Source organism: Oncorhynchus mykiss, chromosome 23 (assembly GCF_057628025.1).
Source record: "Oncorhynchus mykiss isolate SJ-2025 chromosome 23, ASM5762802v1, whole genome shotgun sequence".
In the NCBI taxonomy this organism is placed as follows: domain Eukaryota; kingdom Metazoa; phylum Chordata; class Actinopteri; order Salmoniformes; family Salmonidae; genus Oncorhynchus; species Oncorhynchus mykiss.
In genome coordinates, this window is record NC_143044.1 from 32,892,242 (window position 1) to 32,912,476 (window position 20,235).

The following is a 20,235-nucleotide window of genomic DNA, read 5'->3' on the forward strand; positions in this document are numbered from 1 at the left end:
CGTCCATAGTTACAGAACAAAAAGACTAAACGACTGGGTCACGTCCATAGATACAGAACAAAAAGACTAAACGACTGGGTCACGTCCATAGATACAGAACAAAAAGACTAAACGACTGGGTCACGTCCATAGATACAGAACAAAAAAACTGAACGACTGGGTCGCGTCCATAGTTACAGAACAAAAAGACTGAACGACTGGGTCGCATCTCTAGCAACCGAACCGATAGAATGAACGATATGTGTAGGGACTATATCTTGTGGAATAATTAAATAGTGAATACATTCATCAAAATAGCAATTGAATGAAAATATTATTATTCATTATTTGAATTTTTCAAAGTTGGTGTTTGGAGGATATATTGGAACGTTTCGCCAGACCTCGACTTCATCTCGGGCCTAACAACACCTGTGCCAATATATCCTCCAAACACCTGCTTCTCAGGCATTATCACTTAATTGTGACATGGCTATGACCGTGTCATAACGTGTTATGATGCTGTGTGTCAAGTAAAGTGTTACCACAATAACCATATTACTATTGTACAAATTAGTTTGTGTTCAAATCTAGTAGTAGTCGTCAACTTAGCTTCCTCTCCCACTACCTCATGCATGCAGTGCTTCACTCCACCTTACTTTACACATTTGCTGTCGCCTTCTATCTCAATGTTATTGTCAGGATTGTGGTCTGCCCACTGCCCTTTCTAGTACAGTACAGTAGGTCCCATTTTATTTAGATAGTCCCCTATCGATGGTCTATAGATGCTCAAACTGCATCTTTGTTGTTTTATAGCAGATTGTGAGGGTTAGGGGTTTGTGGGTGGAACTAGGGTTAGTAGATAGTTTGTTAAACAGTTTGAATATTTACTGAACATCTGTATGGAGACTATCCAAACAAAGTGTTAGCGGAACTATCCAAACAACCCCCGATCCACCGCTATACCCTAGCCGGCCAGCTCCTCCTGCTGCTCCCAAACAGGTATTTTTCCTTACTGCAGATTAACTTTACCTGTGACTGGGTATCGTGCCATTTAACTGTTGTCTGTATTTACAGTACTCTGTGGACATTTGATTGGTGGAATGTTTGTGTACGTGTCATATGCCTGTTTATTTGTGTGTGCCTGCTTGCTTGCTTGCCTCGCTCCTCTCTTTTTGCGTGTAACTTTTTTATGTTGGTTCTTTTGTTTTGTTGTACTGAACAAATTGCATTTTGGGGAGTAACAGGCTTTGGTGAATGGTATAATAGCCTAAGATTATTAACTTTAGTGTTATTAACATCAGTTGCGGTTTTGTCAAAATATGTCAAACTAAACATACACGGTAAAAAAAAGTCCTGTTGTTTTTACAGTAACTTACTGGCAGCCTGTAAGTTACTGTATGAAAAAACACAGTATGTTACCGTAAATTCCAAAGAAACTTTGGTTTAACAGTTCTTAACTGCATCTCTTTACATGAATGTACTGTTAAACCAGTTTATTTGGAATTTACAATAACATTCTGTAGCTTTTCTTACAGTAACTTATAGTAACTTACAGTGTACTTATGTGAAAACATATGTTTTGCTGTCTTTAAATGATTCATTGTTTATGTAAAGTATAAGTTCAAACAAATGTAAATATGTTATAAATATGTCATTATTATTTGAACACTGTGGCTATGGTTAGTTTATTAAGAAGTTAGACAGTGTGTTGAAAAGTAAGTTAAATGATTTACCCAATGTTTTAAATGAACATGAATGTTCACACCATGGGACTGTTTACCTTTTCAGTTTGGGACTTTTGAGTGAACAGTTTGCCCGCTTTTGAGTCAAACGGACCCCTCGTAAGTGACAAGATGATTCCCATGTCACCATTCAGCCTAAATATCAGCCATTCACCAGCTTCTTCTCCCTTCTATGTGCCTTGCTATCTTTCCCTTCCACTATCTTAGTGCACCTCCCTGTCATCATCTGGTTTCATGAGGAGGGTCCTAGCCTATTCCCCCATTCTATGCCTTTGTCTGAAATTGCACCCTATTCCCTATATAGTGTATAATTATTTTGCAGAGCCAGCACACTATTTAGGGAATGGGGTGTCATTTTGGAAGTCCCCACTATCTCTTGAACAGTTGACATTATTTTATTGTCTTACGTCAGATTGTCTCACATAGGAGTGATGTCACATGGCAGAAAACAGTGGGTATTTGTGGGTATAAGTGCTTTCATTCGGTGTCTCGCCAACCAATCAGGGATGGGCATTGGTTGTGCATTCCACCCAGATAATAATATACATTCTGAAAATATTAATTTAGGGCTCTATTCAATATGTATCGCGCAAGTTCAGCATTACAGCGTATTTACATTTCAAGGCAATGTTCCTGCGTTAGCGGAGACTGCATTCACGGTAAACCTTATGTCGGCTCAATCAGAAATTACCTTTACATTTCTATCGCGCATTTCTAAAGCTTCAGTGATACAGACTGACTAGAGCCTTAACATAATCTTAATTCTCTGTTGATGGTTTTGTTGCATGACGCTTGCCTTGCACACATCAAAGCCTTATTTCACCCTTACTCCATCTTCATTCAGAGGCAGCTCCAAACTCACTCGCCAAACTTCTCTACTCTGAACTCCGTAATGTTTAGTCTTAATAACTAATGGATCATTTGGTTCCCTCCACCTCTCCTCCCGTTCTTCATCCATTCTGTCCCTATCCCTTCCTCCTGTTTTCCTTCCTCCCTTCCTTCCACCTATCCATCTTCCCTCCCTCTTGTCTGTACAGTGTCCCTCTGCCTAAGGAGGAACCAGCCCAGGCCACTGAGGACCAACCCAGGCCTCTCATCTCTGTCGATGACCAGTCTCCTCCTCCAATCCTCTATTAGCTCCATGCTCTACTTCCTATTATCCTTGCCTCTGATTGGTTGCTGTAAAGCACAGATACATTTAGCCAGCCAATTGGAAGAAGAACCCTGATTTTGTTTGACAAATCCAAGCACACACAGGACTAATCTTTCACAAGTAGTGTAGACCATGTGCTGCACAAGTTTTAGCACAGACTGAACTATCCATAGCATTCAAGCACACCTAGCCTTGGACTGCCTCGTCAATACAATACAATTAAAGCATTTGAAAACAGTAATAAACTGTATGCAGTAAATTATAACTGAATCTGTTACTTGTTAATAATGTATGAATATGCTTAAGAAAAGGTATTTGTTTGATCTACCTTATTGTGGGTGTCTAGTTCTATGATCTAGTCGTATTTTACTTCTTGCTATTAGCGATTTGTAAGATTTGGAGGAATTTCTTTGAATTTGTTTGTGTGAGCAATACATTTGTCACAAAGTAAACTATGTTATACAGTATATGTTAAAGGGCCTGTATCAGGGAGAATATAAAGAGCACAGGGCATGGCGGCTTGTAGAAACACATTTCTACATGAGTCTGAGCCGCACACTAGATTAGGAGAGATGGAGAAAGAAAAGGTCAATGTTATACACAATACTTTAAGTTATAGCATTCAAATGCTTTTCACTGTTATTCTCATATTTTAAATGACAGAAAAACAATAATATTAAGCATTCATGCATATATCAACTGTATAGTATGACATTAATACATAACAATACAAAGGAGTTGTTGTATTTCGTACTATTTTATAAATGCATTTGCTTCTCATCCCGTTTCATTTGTCTGTAAATTTATAGAAAAAACACTGAATTTACTAGAGAAAATAAAGTGATATTGCAGAGTATATTCCAGATATTACCTGTGCGTTTCTACTGTGTTTATAAGAAACTCTTGAAAAGCACGTCTCCTTTTATACTCTCTTTGCTTCATGTTTTTACATTATCATTTTTTAAAGTGAGCATTATGAGTTGGCTAGAGAGCACAAACAGATTTGGGACCAGGCTATGTAATACATGAGACCCACATCCTTGTGTAAAACAGATTTTATTTATATTTCATAATAAGGTACAGAAAGTAACCATGTGACCAGTAAGTGAGTGTGGGTGGGGCACATTTACTGACAGCATGCCTAAACTAGTCCTGCTCGTTTAAATCACAACCAGCGCATTACCAAATGTTGCTCCTTATCACAATACCCCCTTTGTCTCACTAGCCTGGGTACCAGTTGGTTTGTGTCATCATTACAGTGGCATGATGACACAAACAGACTGGTACCCAGGCTATCGTCTCGCTATACAGATGTAGGATCTTAATTTGATCACCCTGTTGCAGGAGAACTTTCCTACAATGCAGGGCGTTTCAAAATTGTAGAGTATTTGATGTTTAAAAAGCCTTTGGAAGTTTGTAATTTCCTCTTTGAAAATTGTATCACGCCCTACAAAAATGTCCATGAATTATAACCCACAATAATCACATTTCCTGTTGCTGCAGGATTATTTTCCTGCTGTAGCAAACTGTCTCAAATTAAGATCCTACATCTGTAGGGTTAAAACATTATAGATCAAATATATATTCCTGTTCCTGTTTTCCTCATGACTTCATTAAATATATCTCTTTGGCAACAATAAAACAAAGACATCTCCTTTTATCTCCCACTTCCAGGTCATTTCTTGATATGTTCTTTCTTTTTTTGATATATAAAAATAGTACATACACAGACGGCGGTCTAGATAGATCTATAGACACTATACTAGTGAACAATATTAAAGCTCTAGAAAGGCAAACAAACAGAACAAAACACACTGACTGCATGTAGACTAGAGTGGATCTGTGAACCATAGAAATAGAACCTACTGTATGTAATTCTATATCTATGTGAACTAAATTGGCACCCTGGTTCTTTGAAGCTAAAGCCTACAGTGACATTAGCCTGGTCCCAGATCTGTTTGTACTGTCTTGCCAACCTATGGTGATTGAGGTAGGCAAGACTGCACAAACATACCTGCGACCATGCTGCAGTGATACTGATGTAATACTGCATTATCTTACCAGCCTGATTGTACGGAATGCTTTCTATGTTACACCCACAACCACCCGTCTTCCTTTCTATAGCACATACATTTTCACATACTGTACATAGCAAAGTAAGGTCCATAAATTCCAAATGCACCTTCCATTGTTAAAATCATGAACACAACCGTGAAACATTACATAACGACAAACCCATGTAGCATCACCAAACCCTTGACCACCACACAGCTGAACATAAACAATATGTTAACACTGAACAAGTACTCAGTCCTGTGGTCTTCCAATAGTAATTGGATTATTTAATCTTCAACATGTTACCGAAGCCACTTGAGCAACTTGAAAATAATTTGTTTGTTCTTCCATTCTTTAAGTTTCATTTTTAGGTTTCATATTTCTTAAAAGTGATAATTTCATCAAAGGTGTTCTATAAAAATGATATGCTACTGTATCTGTAAGTTTATCTGTGTATTTGTAAGCTTGCAGTTCTTATACTGCAGTCCGATTTTCAGAATCGGAAATGTACAAGTTCTTTGATAATTTAACAAAGAATCTTCACCTCAAGACAAGGAGACCTATTACACAGCATGTGATGACGTGAAGCTCAACACATAAGCCAATATGTAAAATGCTCACAATATGCTGTGATTTACCCACACTATCTGCTGCAAAGCACGTGGATCCAAGATCCTAAAAAATACGTACAGCATTTATTAAAAGTCATCTGAATGATATTGCCTCAAAACTGACTTGATGGATTCTCACAATAGCTTAGGTCCAGGGATGTATGTAAAAGCAGAGGTGGAATCACTAGAACCAAAACGGAAGCAAACGGAACCAACAGGGGAAGGACATACCTGAATTTGTTTTCCGTCGCAAAACGTTTTGCAACTGTTTGCTACGGTGTGCACTAATGATTACACCCCAGGCATTCAGAGGGAGGGGAATAGTGACCCACACAGACAGAGGGAGAGGAATAGTGACTCTGGAATTCTGATTGGAGGGAATCATAAGGGCGATACATACAGTACAATACAGTGGTGGTCCTACTCCTTATAGGAAACTCTGGAGTCACTAAATGCAGCATTGATCATCTCTGCTAATACAGTCATTTCAAGGCAACAACTTTCCGCCTTGTTCAATAGCTCCATTCCTTCACATACACTTAGGTGTCCCATTATTCTCTTCAATGGATGTAAAAGTGTTTGGAAACATGTAACGTTATTATATTACATGTGCCATTTCATTTATATTTGAAGAGGACAGGTGAAGCAATGTCTCAAAGATATGTTGTTGGTCACTTTCCAACACCGATCCTTCAGTGAAAAGCCTGGATTCTGTCCTTTCCTCCATTTTTTCACTCCCTCCTCCTATGAGTGGGGTACACGGTGTGTTCTGTTTAGATACCCATGTTTTTTGCTCTCCATAACATACTGTAAATGAGTGATGACTATGGTGGCAAACAACGTTCCAAAGTTCGTCCATAGATTTGTGTTGTCGCTCAAAAAACATGTTGAACGCAACATAAAAGTCTTTACCTGCATATAAGTTCTTTGTAACGTATATTACTCTGTGTATTTACAATTGAAGTAGGAAGTATACATACACCTTAGCCAAATACATTTAAACTAAGTTTTTGTCACAATTCCTGACTTAATCCTAGTAAAAATTCCCTGTCTTAGGTTAGTTAGGATCACCACTTTATTTTAAGAATGTGAATAAATCAGAAAAATTGTACAGAATTATTTATTTCAGCTTTTATTTCTTTCATCACATTCCCAGTGTGTCAGTAGTTTACATACACTCAATTAGTATTTGGTAGCATTGCCTTTAAATTGTTTAACCTGGGTCAAACGTTTCAGTTAGCCTTTCACAAGCTTCCCACAATAAGTTGGGTGAATATTGCCTCATTCCTCCTGACAGAGCTGGTGTAACTGAGTCAGGTTTGTAGGCCTCCATGCTCGCACATGCTTTTCCAGTTCTGCCCACAACTTTTCTATAGGATTGAGGTCAGGGCTTTGTGATGAACAGAACCACTTCCTTGCAAGCCGAAGAACACCATCCCAACTGTGAAGCACGGGGGTGGCAGCATCATGTTTGGGGGGTACTTTGCTGCAGGAGGGACTGGTGCACTTCACAAAATAGATTACATCATCAGGAAGGAAAATTATGTGGATATATTGAAGCAACATCTCAAGAAACCAGTCAGGAAATTAAAGCTTGGTCGCAAATGGGTCTTCCAAATGGACAATGACCCCAAGCCTACTTCCAAAGATGTGGCAAAATGGCTTAAGGACAACAAAGTCAAGGTATTGGAGTGGTTATCACAAAGCCCTGACCTCAATCCTATAGAAAACTTGTGGGCAGAACTGAAAAAGCATGTGTGACCAAGGAGGCCTACAAACCTGATACAGTTACACCAGCCCTGTCAGGAGGAATGGGCCAAAATCCACCCAACTTATTGTGGGAAGCTTGTGGAAGGCTACCCAAAACGTTTGACCCAAGTGAAACAATTTAAAGGCAATGCTACCAAATACTAATTGAGTGTATGTAAACTTCTGACCCACTGGGAATTTGATGAAAGAAATAAAAGCCGAAATAAATCATTCTCTCTTGTATTATTCTGACATTTCACATTCGTAAAATAAAGTGGTGATCCTAACTGACCTAAGACAGGGAATTTTTACTAGGATTAAATGTAAGGAATTGTGAAAAGCTGAGTTTAAATGTATTTGGCTGAGGTGTATGTAAACTTCCAATTTCAACTGTATTATCATATATTATTTTATATATTCTCATAAGAGTTGATTCTCTTTTCCCCTCTTCTTCCACACCATAAACAATAAGAGGCACTGTCTTTTCAGAAACCTGATGTCCAAAAAGCTCTACATAAAAGTCACGATAAGTTTATGTGGTGCAGCTCCTGGGTGGCTGTCTACTCTCTGTCCCCATCCTCACTGCTCCCTGAAGAGATGGAGAGAGAGAGAGAGAGCGAGAGAGAGACAGAGGGAGAGTGACAGAGGGAGAGGGCGAGAGAAAGTGCGAGAGAGAGAGAGAGAGAGAGAGAGAGAGAGAGAGAGGCAGATAGTTACAACTTATTCATTATGTTTCATTATTCACTTTGTAAAATCCATACAATAAGTTCTCCTCAGACATGTTTCTAATGAAACATCACTCACCTGGACCAGAGTCTATGTCGGAGTCGGAGACGTGTGTGATGGAGAAGCGAGACACATGGCTAGGGGAAACGGTGAAGCGGGAGTACTGCACCGCTGGTTTGGGCTCCGGGGCCTTGGAGGTGGCGGGCAGGCTGGGTGTGGAGGGGGTTGAGGCTGAGGAGGAGGCAGCCATCTTGGATGAGGAAGTCAGGAGGGGCAACAAGGGGAAGTCATCCTCCCACTCATACCCTGCACCTGAAGTGAAAGAGGGAGGAAGGTAGAGAGAGGGAGGGAGGGAGGAAAGTAGGTATGGAGAGAGGAAGAGAAAGGGAGCAGTTTGGAAACAGCCTCTTATATTTTACACATCTAAAATCATAGATTTGAGATTGATTATGAAATGAAATGCCGATTGACTTCAATCAATGTTTCAATGTAAGTAGTGGACTCTGGACTAGTGTACTTACTCTCTTCTGAGATGTTTCCATCTGAGGAGTCATCAGAGGTTGGTTGTTTGCTCTCTGAACCCTGTCCGCTGGTCTCAGCTTCTGGAGAGAAACCATGCTCAGCCAGCTCTTTAGTTGGGCTCTGCTGGAAACGGACAGTAGTCAAAAGGTTAGAACTATGGTTATAGTGCATTTTAAACAAAAATATACTGAACAAATATTTAAACACAACATGCAAAAATGTCTAAGATTTTACAGAGTTACAGTTCATATAAGGAAATAAATCAATTTAAATAAATGCATTAGGCCCTAATCTATGGATTTCACATGACTGGGCAGGGGTGCAGCCATGGGTGGACCATGGAGGGCATAGGCCCACCCACTAGGCACCCAGCCCCAACCAGCAGGGAGCCAGGCCGAGTCAATCAGAATGATTTTTCCCACACGACAAAACTGCACATTTTAAAGTGGCCTTTCATTGTCCCCAGCACAAGGTGCACCTGTGTAATAATCATGCTGTTTAATCAGCTTCTTAATATGACACATCTGTCAGGTGGATGGAGTATCTTGGCAAAGGAGAAATGCTCCCTAACAGTGATGTAAACAAATTTGTTCACAAAATTTGAGAGAAATACAGTTTTTGTACGTATGGAAACTTTATGGGATTATTTTACTTTCAGCTCATTAAACATGGGACCAACACTTTACATGTTGCATTTATATTTTTGTTCAGTGTCTATAGTAGTATGTCTAGTTTAATTCAAGGCACAAAAAAATATCTTATTTGTCTTATACCATGTGACTTAGATAGAATGAAAAAAGCAGAAAATGGCTATGAACTTGTGAACTAGCATGATGCAGAAACTACCCTTTCCGTTATCTTGTTTTCCTTCATCTGTGATTGACTACTCACCTGGTCAAACAAGTAAACAGTGACATCATCAAAGAAGGACACCACCTTCTTCTTTCGTCCCAGCAGGTCATCAGCGAGCGACTCGGAGGTGAGCGTGGTGGGCACCTTCAGTAGACTACGTAGGTTATGAGCATCGCTACAGTCGCTGACCACGATGGGTACCACATGGTTCTCCTCCTCGCTCTCCTCCCCTCCACTCTGCTCCTCTTGAACACTGTAACACCTCAGCTCCTCATCTGACTCACTGTCATCCGAGTCACCATCTCCGTCCTCCTCATCCGCCTCCCCCCCGTCTGTGAGCGACACCCGGACCGGAGGGGGAGTCATCGGGGGGAGAGGTGATGGAGGAATGGAGGGAGGGGAGGAGGAGGAGAAGCGTTGACGTCGTGCGGGAGGTCCGTTCTCTTCATCATCATCGTCCTTGTCAATGCTCTCTGACCTTTCGCAAGATGCTTCTTGTAGGACATCTGCTAATTCTAAGGCTTCAGATGAGTCCTCCATGTCTCTACGCTCTCCTTCCTCTTCCTCCTCCTCCTTGGTACCAGAGTTGGTTTCAGTACTGCTGCTCCTCTTGAGTTCCCCCAGGGCTTCTTCCATAGCCCCCACCACCTCTGCTGCCCAGTCTCCCAGGGAAGAGGGCTCCTCCTGGGCAGGCCATCCCTCTGACCCTTCCTCTACTTCTCCAGAGATATTAGAGGCCAATTCTAGCCCCAGCTCCAGCCCTTCATCATGGTGGCACTCTTCTGTCAAGCAACCCTCCATCTCTGGGTCTTCACTCTCCTCCAGAAGAGCTGAGGTCTCATCTCCCTCCTCCTCTTCCTCTATATGAAGAGGGCTGTGTTCCCTCTTCTCTGTCAGGCTCTCCTCCTCTTCCTCTATATGAAGAGGGCTGAGCTCCCTCTCTGTCAGACTCTCCTCCTCCTCCTCTTCCTCTATATGAAGAGGGCTGAGTTCCCTCTTCTCTGTCAGGCTCACCTCCCCCTCTCCCTCCTCCTCTTCCTCTATATGAAGAGGGCTGAGTTCCCTCTTCTCTGTCAGGCTCACCTCTCCCTCTCCCTCCTCCTCTTCCTCTATATGAAGAGGGCTGAGTTCCCTCTTCTCTGTCAGGCTCATCTCCCCCTCTCCCTCCTCTTCCTCTATACGAAGAGGGCTGAGTTCCCTCTTCCTTGTCAGGCTCTCCTCCTTTTCTCCCTCCTCCACTTCTACATTTTCATCACCCCCCACTTTCTCATCCTCATCATCCCTGGAAAGGCGCTCATTCTCATAGTCAGAGAAGTAGGCAGAGTCCCTGTAAGGGTTCTTCTCACTGAGGGGGGCCAGCTCCTTCTCTTTGTCTGTGGTCTGTGAGGCTGCTAGAGTCACATCTTCATCCAGGGCAGGTTCATCCTCATCCTCCGGTGGAGCCACCTCGGCCTCCTCTCCCCCCTCCTCCCCCTCTTCATCCAGGCTGGTGTCCAGGACAGACTCTCCAAGTGGCTGGGTGAATGTCTTTGGGTCCCGGGGCTCATTGTGGGGCTCCTTGGGGACAAACTCTGGGCTCTCGTTATTCTCTGTGTCGTACCCGCTATCCATTGCCTTGGGGGAGGAACTAGATGGGTGGGAGGAGCTGAAGGCAGGGCTGAATGGCTCTGTGGTGGAGCCGGCCGCTAAAGGCATCAGGTCCATGGAATCCATGGAAGTCATGGAATCGGGTGTTCCCACCTGCTTCTGCAGGGACTTGAGGGGATGGGCCAAGGAGGGGGAGGCGTTAAGGTCCCCGGCCGATGCCTCGTCAGCAAAGATCCCTGAGGTCACGTCAGTAATGTCATCGTCTTCATCATCGTCGTCGGTATAGCAGTCGGAGATGTCCACTAGACTGATGCTGGAGCAGTGGTCTCTGTCCAGGCCGCTGTCTAACGTATGGCTCAGCTCTGACTCTGGCTCAACCAAGCAGACTAGGCCAGGCACATTCACTGAGGGAAGTGGGGCAGTCATAGCCATAGTCATGTCCTCTGGTTTAGGATCCGTGAGAACCCCTTTGTCTTCTGTGACAACCTCTTGCTTGTGGTCTATGGAAAGGGTATCGTCCATAGTGATGTTAACATACTGAACAGGGTGGTCAAGGTTGGTTACGGTTGTGGTTGTGTTAGTGTTGTGTGTCAGGGTTGATTTAGACACACTAGGCCCTCCCGGTGCTGGAGACAGATTCACACTCTCTTCCTCGTTGTTGAGTATCTCTACAATCTGATCTCTGTAGCCATCACAGGTGTAGTTTCGCACCACTAGGCCTGTAAGGGGGTCGACGAAATGAGAGTGGCAGCACTCGATTGGTGGCGGCTTCACCTCCCTCTCCCCCTCCCTCTCATGGCACAGATAGATGTAGGTGTTGTAGGCGTCGTCGGAGGGTATCAGGGTATGATGCTTCCCCAGGGATAGACAGCTGCTGTCTTTAGCCGAAGCCGCCGTAGCCTCCAGGCAGTCTATGGGTTTAACTGCAGCAGAGACAGAGGAGCGGAAGGTCAGGTTGTGCTCCTCAGGCCACGAGTCCTCTATGTCGGTAGTGGGCATAGTGTAGAGAAAGTCTACATAGGCATCCTGTTGTTGCCTACAGCCAGCCTGTCTACTACGGCCCAGGCCTAGACTGTTGTTGTTAGTGCAATGGTTAGAGAGATTAGAGGGCCAGGTGTTACTACTGTTGATTCTCTGCCTCTCTGAGAATATATCCTCTTCCTCGTCCGAGTCTTCCGACGCCATGGTGATGCTGACTGAGTGGGTGTGGCCTGGCATGGTCGGCATGGTTTTCCTCAGAGAACCCATCATGTCATAGTAACCCCCAGTGACGCTACTCCCCCCAATGATGGAGCCTGGTCCCTTGGTCGTCTCCAGGTAGGGGTCCCCTACTCCAAAAGGAGGACCACCACCCTGGGGAGGGGTACTGATGGAGGGAGATATCCCCAGAGGGTTTTCCAGTTCCCCCAGGGCCTGACGCAGGCTCCGGGACCCCCAGCTCTCCTGGTGTGGCTCGGGGGGAGAGTGTTCCCGCCCCATCAGGTAGTGCTGGTGATGGTCCAGACCCAGACCCATGTGGTGGCCTATGCCCATAGGGGGTGAGTGTTCGTAGTAGAACCCCCCATCCCGGTCCTTGTAGGAGACGTAATGACCAGCCTCCCAGGGTCTCAGGGGGCTGGAGTCAGAGACTTGCCCCAGCAGGGGTTCCATGGTCAGGGAGATGGCCGGGCTTCCATCTGGGTCCGAGTCATACGCTCCACCACCCCCAGCTTTACAGATGTCTGCCGACCAGTACGAGTCCACAGGCTTGGAGTGGGCCTGGGAGGGACATGCACCCATCCCCATAATACACTCCCCTGAGTCTGCACTGCCACTTCCTGTCAGGAAGCTCCTGTTGCTGCCCTGGTAGTCTGGGCTGTAGGAGCACATGGTGTAGTCCAGGTCCATGTTGATGTGACAGTCCACACCAGGCTCCTCCATGCGGACGTAGTACTCAGCGCTCACTGAAGGACTACAGGCGCTGAGCACCGGCACCACCCCGACCCCAGAACCATGCAGCATCTTGGGCTCGTAGTAGGCCACCCCACCACAGCCCCCCACCATGCCCCCTGGCCCAGGGGGGTAGTACAGGTCCTGGCGGTGGTAGTTGACGGCCCCCAGGGTACCGCTGGAGGACAAGGCAGCACGGTGGTAAGGCTGCTCCGCCCCCGCCCGAGCCTTCTCCCACTTGTACTCGAAGTTCAGGCCGTGGCTGGTCTCGGTCACGGTCAGTATATCATCTCCTGACTCACTGTGGTAGCCGTCGCATCCAGAGAACTGCTCCAGCAGGGGGAAGGAGGAGGAGGGGAGGTCTGTAGACAGATAAGTACTTTGGTAATCCCCTAAGAGAAAATTTAATGTCAAACAGCAGCAGACTGTAATCAACTAAAGCAGGGTTGGTGGGCCCTGAGTATGTGAGTATTCTTTTACCTTTATTTAACTAGGCAAGTCAGTTAAGAACAAATTCTTATTTACAATGACAGCCTACTGGGGAACCGTAGGTTAACTGCCTTGTTCAGGGGCAGAACGACAGATTTGTATCTTATCAGCTAGGGGATTCGATCTACCGACTTTTCGGTTACTGGCCCAATGCTCTAACCACTAGGCTACTGCCGCCCCGAGTAATGAGTAAACATTTATAATCACACACTATTTCTTCTTAATTTGGGTCATTTGAGGACAGTATATTTCTCTTCCTGAAAAGAGCAATGTGCAGATTTGTATTTTATTTTAAAACAGAAGCAGACAATAAAACATAATGCAAAGTAGACAGGAGCAATAAAAAGTGTCGTAAACGTACCAATGGCCAGGGCTCCTGCCCCATGGTGGAGGCTGTTGTTGGGGCCAGCGTTGGGGTTGGGACGCAGGGAGTTCCAGCGCCTCTCAAAGTCCTCCTCGGCCTCATTGGCCCCCTTGGCACACAGGTAGCTGAGTAACAGGTGGACCTCCTCTGCATTGGGCCTCTGGTCTGGTTGGAGCCAGCAGAACTGCATCACCTCATACCTGGTGACACAAGAACACACGCACATACACACACCACAACAACCATTACAACAACCATGGGATACAGGAAGATATAATGAACCACAAATGAATCTATCGGCTGTAGTCAGAAGTAGTACATCACACATCAGTCGTTTTATGGCTGTGTCCAAAATGCCACACTATTCTCTATTTAGTGCACAATGTTTGACCAGAGCCCTAGGCACTAAATAGGGTGCCATTTGGGACGCGGAATATGTGTGGGATGACGTTTGTCTGTTTTTGTGTCTGTGTGTGTCTGTCGTTCCGTCTGTCTCCGTGTGTGTGTGTGTGTGTGTGTGTGTGTGTGTGTGTGTGTGTGTGTGTGTGTGTGTGTGTGTGAGTGAGAGAGACACTCACCAGCGCTCTGCCAGGGGTATATTGAGCAGGGGCTTGGGCAGTCGGAGCTGCTGTTCCCTCACAGCGTACGTCAGGACCTGTCTGTCAGAATAGTGTCTGTACGGCTGGTTGCCCAACTCAAACAACTCCCAGATAGTCACGCCCAGAGACCTGAAAAAACACTCAACATCAGACTATAGAATCACGGGGAAGAGCAACACATCAAATCAAATTACACATACTTCGTAAACAAAAGGTGTGGACTAACAGTGAAATGCTTACTTACATGTAAAACATAACAATCCATATTTATTGGGGAAAACATTGGATAATTACGATCACTGAGACCAAAATCCAGATAGGGTCGGTTTCCTGGACACAGATTCCTCGACTAAAAAGCATGCTCCATTGAGATTGGTCTTCATCCAGAATTTGGCTGAATCAATCTATTTATCTGTCAGTCGATTGATGTTCTTACCAGACGTTGCTCTGTTTGCTCTGGCCTACTACCAGTAGGTTGCCATGGACTTCATCTATGAGTTCTGGAGCGATCCAACGCAGTGGCACGTACATCTGGTCTGACGTCACAAAGTAGTCGTCTTTGTACTTATTGTGTGACAGGCCGTAGTCTCCAATCTTCACTGTGACATCAGCGGTCAAAAGGCAGTTTCTCAGGGCCAAGTCACTGGAGGGAAGACAGAGAACACAATTGTACATGAGATGATAATTGATTGATGATGTATATGCATAACGGGCAAGTTATCATGGTGAGTCAATGGACAGTCTTGACATTTTCAATACTGTACTAAAAGCCTTACAGAACTTCATGCAGTCAATCAATACAGTTTTACTCATCAATTTGAACCATTCCTTATAAGTGGATGCTGTGTAGACAGTGAAGAGAAGGGGTCACTCTGGAGAGAAGAGGTCTCCCCCTGCAACAAAATCACTGATGCTGGAGTCTATGAAGAGGCACTCAGGCAGCACCAGGATATTGTTACAGGAAGGAACCAATAGGAACCAAGAAGAAATCCAACAACTCACAGCTACGGGATTCTGGGAACCTAGTTTGTCATAGGTTTCTACAGAACAAGAATATGATGTGACGTCTGGCAGCACGTGACTACCGGGTACCACCAGTCTACAGGGTAATAACAGTATAATTCCAATGAGTGGGTTGTAGTATAAAGACTATAACATAGTGGTACTGATATGTAGATAGAGGAAGTGACACCCACCTGTGTACGAAGTTGTGTTTGTGTAGGTGCAGGAGTCCTGAGGCAATCTCACAGGCCATCCTCTGCAGTATCAGGGGTTCAGGGGTCATTGTGTCTGCAGTCCGACAGCTCCGCATGTACCCTTTCACATCACCCTGGTGACATGGGGGAGATATATAGAGATGTTCTTTTTTTGAACCGTTATTTAACTACGCAAGTCAGTTAAGAACACATTCTTATTTACAATGTAACCTAGATATAGTGAAGATCCGAGTATGAGGCAATTCCAATTTCAATTCCACTCAATTCAGAAAGCAAACTAAATTCAAAATGTCCATCATTAAAAAGCATTGAGGAGAACTGGAATTGGAATTTGGACTTCCTGATTTGACTGGAATTGAAATGGAACCCTAGTGGAGATATTAGAGATATATAGATATTGACACAATAAAGGATGCTGTTTAGACATTTAGCTAATTACAGTACAGCTAGGTCACTGCACACTGGCTGAAGGACTTTTTGGAAGTGAAACGTCCTGTCAATGAGTGTAGGTAGGTCTTCCCTCAGAATGGATACGTCACAATCAGATAATTGCTCACTCAGCCTGTAATACAATATCTGGTCACTGGGGGGCAGACAAATGCAAATTAATATGATATATTGGCACAATCACTTCAGTACAAAGATGAGTATCATAGACGTGATTATAGTAGCCAGATATACAGTGGTCCAGTAGTCCAATCAGTCCAATAGATGATGAGGGTCATAGACTGCCTGCAGTAAAGAGATCGCAATAGACGCTGGACCATGACTCTAGCTAGTCCAGCAGGCTACTGACTACAATGGCCGTAGACAGATAGGCAGGCCTATATGAAGTGGTGCAGTGACAGTCACAGTCCAGTTTAGTACTCACCAAAGGGCAGAACTCCATGACCAGCAGGTAAGGGGTGACCTCAGTGCACTGCGCCAGGCACTGCAGGAGGGCTGGGTGCTGGAGGGCACTGGAGACGGATGGGTGCAATGTCACAGAGTTAGTGTCGGCACAAAGCACTGTCATGACAAATAAAGAAACAGGACTTGGTCTTCAATCAACTCGAGGTCAATTCCAGAAAAAGTGGGAAAGATAGACAGAGAAAGATTAAGTCTGTTCACCGGTATGGCTGGGCCTCTTCCAGGAAGTGCATCTGGTCCTGAACACTGGCACTGGCCTTCAGCTCCTTAACCACCACCTGGGTGGTGCTGAGACCCGCATTCACCTCCCCCAGGAGAACCTAGTAATAGAGCCACAGAGACACACCGAGAGGGTACGCACAACACACACATACACACACACACACACACACACACACACACACACAGAAACACAGAGACACACCGAGAAGGTACGCACAACACACACATACACACACACACACACACACACACAGAAACACAGAGACACACCGAGAGGGTACGCACAACACACACATACACACACACACACACACACACACAGAAACACAGAGACACACCGAGAGGGTACGCACAACACACACATACACACACACACACACACACACACACACACACACACACACACACAGAAACACAGAGACACACCGAGAGGGTACGCACAACACACACATACACACACACACACAGAAACACAGAGACACACCGAGAGGGTACGCACAACACACACATACACACACACACAGAAACACAGAGACAGATGGGGAGGAATGGAAGACATAAACACAAAGTCAAACAGAGAGACACGCAGCGAGATAGTCAGAGACAAAGACAGAGGAAAGGCACACAAAAAAATAATTCCCAAACAGTACACACACGGAAGTGGTTATTGTGGAGGACAAACATGATTGAGGAGGATACACATACGTTCAGGCGAAAGGCGGATGGGACAGTCACACAAATGCAAGTAAACAGAGAGATACACAGAGACAGAGAGGCATACACAGAGACAGAGAAGCATACACAGAGACAGAGAGGCATACACAGGACATGCAGATTAATATAGAGACCAACAAGAAATACAGAACCACACGTGACAGAGTGGTGTGCATGCGGTCACAGAGACAGACACACAAGAATGGACATACCCAGTCAAGATACACAAGTGTGGGGTAAGGGTGTGTGCACGAGTGTATGAGCGTGAGAGAGAACAGACAAAGGGAGGGAACGAGAGAATGACGATAATCAGTTATCTTCATGTCAGAGTAGCTCAGAGTAAGCTGATCGCATGAAAGCCTGGGTAAACCTTCGACTACCACTTCACATATTAATATGCCATTTAACAGACACTTCTAGCCATAGTGACTTGCAGTGAGTTTACGTATCAGTGGCCCCAGGAATCGAACAGACAATCAGGTATTGCAAGCATCGTGCCCTACCAACTGAGCCACACAGGAACCTGCACAATGTAACATGTCTTGTAACTACTCATTTTCACACTAAAGTCATAACCATGAACCCAATGAGTAACTGCAATACTTGTTACAGTCTTTAAAATCATAATTACACAGTAATAGGAACAGTGAAATGAGTGAAATGTAAAGTAAAACTCCTGCATTGCTAGGGCGGGCTACACGGTTCTCCCTGAGTTAATATATGCCATTCAGCAGACGCTTTTATCCAAAACACATTTTTCATGTATGTGTGGTCCCGGGAATCAAACCCGCTATCCTGGTGTTGCAAGCGCCATGCTCTACCAACAGAGCTACAGAGGACCACAAGTCCTTTGTGTGGCGTTGTACCTCTCTGTACCCGGCCGTGTCAGTCAGTCAGGGAGACGTCACGGGGATCAGCCCAGGATTACCGTTACAGACACACATTACAGGTAATGCACCGTCAGCCATTTGAACAGGCTCGCTCCTTACCACGACTGGGATCACAGCTCAGGGCACAACAACCGTGAACGTGACAGAACATTTCATCTAGCTACCTCTCATAATCCTGTACAGTAGCCTCCAGCACAGCGAAAATAACCAACAAAATACAACCAAAATAATTCACAAGTAAACGTGAGGAGGGAGAGAGTGGTTTTACCTTTCCGAACCAGCCATCGCCGATCTCCTTCAAGTAGAGAAGACTGTGGCGACCGAGCTCTGTGGACTTCAGGAGTTGGACTTGGGAGACAGAATAAAAAGAGAGATGTTAGAGAATTACCTTGCACGTTTTACAACACAGCTATTATTCCGTTTTAAACAATACAAACATCCACATACATACGGATAAACACCAACAACATCACACCTGCCGAGACCCACCTCAGCATTGGTTCATTTCAGACAATAACTCTCGATTTCAAGCCTCAGGCTTATTAAGAAAGAAATGTCATCTGGCCATATACACATCTCCGTGTACAATGAAAGCGATATAAGCCATCCATCTTGCAATGGGTCAAGCCTCCTCTAAGTCCCAAAACTCGCCATGTTGATTTGTTTTGATTTGAGACAAAAATGACAGCAAAAGCCATGGTCCAAAAAGAAAGTTCCTCGAAGGTCAGTCAGAGGCAGGCCCTGGCATCATAGCATCAGCCTCAGTCCTTCTCTCCCATTGCTGTATCCTATCTGTCAGTAGCACGGTGATGTCCTGTGTCCCGCGTCTATCCTTTCCCCTGCAAACACCAGCCTGCTCTCACGCTCACTCTCAGCCCAAACTCATTCAAACGAGACAGGAGTGACAGCAACATTACTCCTCTGTCCTTCCCCCTCTCTCATTCCCTCCATCCCTCTCTCCCCCAACAATGACCGATGACACTCACATTCTCTGCTCCAGAGGAGGACAGACAGATCTTTGTGGCAGTGAACCCCCCTCAGACTGGCCTACACAGACCCCTCCCTGTGTGAGGGCCATATCTGACGCCTCTGCCCTATAATGCTCCAGAGGCTAGTCATTCCGTGGGGAGTGGGTACGCTCGCTCGCTACTGCAGACTCTGGCCTACAGAGAATCACAGCCATTGTATGTGTACTACCACTGGGACTGTATGGTACCAGAAAGGACCAACCACAGACACTGGGCCTCGAAGCTCAGTGACACAGTTGTGAACTGACCCTCTAGTGATAACTGACAACTTAGAAAAGAGGTTACCCCATTTTGTTTCCTCCATCTTTCCCTCTTACTTCTAGAATGGCTTGGAACTCCAACTTCTTAGAACTCGTCTCAGAACGTCTTTAACTCTGGGTGTGCCCATTCTCTCACACCTGATTCAACTAATCAACTCCTCATTAAGCCTTTGATGAGTGGAATCAGGTGCCTTACTGCTGGGTGGGAAAAAAGCCTGCACGGCCAGTGGGTCTCCAGGACCAGGATAAAGACGCTTGCTGAGGGCCACAGATAGTCCAAGGAGATGCCCATAGTAACAGCCATGACTATCAGCCTACTACCATACATTCAGAGTCTTCCATCTTTCCTGTCAACAGTAAGCCAATTCATTTCTGACGGGAAGTCTTTTTGAAAGATGAGGATCACTCGGGCCAGATGGAATTCCCATTATCATCATCATCAACATCGCAGAAGCACACGGGGCGGGAGGGGGTTCATATATATATGTGTGTGTGTGTGTGTGTGTGTGTGTGTGTGTGTGTGTTCACACCAGTGCACCCTGTGACCTGTGCGGGTGTAAGTGTGACTGTATAACAGCACAGCTGTATCAGGGTGGGTCTTCGTCTTGGGGACCAGTTCTGGCTCTGGACCTAGCCAA

At 45.0% G+C, this 20,235-nt stretch overlaps 2 protein-coding genes across 11 annotated transcripts in view; one reads left to right on the forward strand and one right to left on the reverse strand.

Annotated features, from left to right (window-relative positions):
• The window catches only part of baiap2b (BAR/IMD domain containing adaptor protein 2b), a 158,717-nt gene extending 153,058 nt beyond the window's left edge, over positions 1–5,659 (forward strand). For 2 of the 4 annotated variants that reach the window (XM_090217318.1, XM_090217319.1), the window contains 2 exons: positions 1,768–1,820; positions 2,759–5,659. In XM_090217318.1, coding sequence (XP_090073444.1) covers positions 1,768–1,804 — 37 coding nt within the window. In that variant the 3' untranslated portion in view covers positions 1,805–1,820; positions 2,759–5,659. The remainder of the gene's footprint in view (positions 1–1,767; positions 1,821–2,758) is intronic. The other 2 variants (XM_036960473.2, XM_036960477.2) reach the window with 1 other exon arrangement.
• The window catches only part of lmtkb (lemur tail kinase 1 b), a 105,196-nt gene continuing 88,871 nt past the window's right edge, over positions 3,911–20,235 (reverse strand). For 4 of the 7 annotated variants that reach the window (XM_036960478.2, XM_090217312.1, XM_036960482.2 and 1 more), the window contains 11 exons: positions 18,578–18,657; positions 16,685–16,803; positions 16,446–16,533; positions 15,554–15,687; positions 14,794–15,000; positions 14,337–14,486; positions 13,756–13,958; positions 9,429–13,267; positions 8,537–8,660; positions 8,094–8,327; positions 3,911–7,878 (listed from right to left, as the gene is read on the reverse strand). In XM_036960478.2, coding sequence (XP_036816373.2) covers positions 7,850–7,878; positions 8,094–8,327; positions 8,537–8,660; positions 9,429–13,267; positions 13,756–13,958; positions 14,337–14,486; positions 14,794–15,000; positions 15,554–15,687; positions 16,446–16,533; positions 16,685–16,803; positions 18,578–18,657 — 5,207 coding nt within the window. In that variant the 3' untranslated portion in view covers positions 3,911–7,849. Of the gene's footprint in view, positions 7,879–8,093; positions 8,328–8,536; positions 8,661–9,428; positions 13,268–13,755; positions 13,959–14,336; positions 14,487–14,793; positions 15,001–15,553; positions 15,688–16,445; positions 16,534–16,684; positions 16,804–18,577; positions 18,658–18,798; positions 19,470–20,235 lie in introns of those variants that run through there. The other 3 variants (XM_090217315.1, XM_036960483.2, XM_090217313.1) reach the window with 3 other exon arrangements.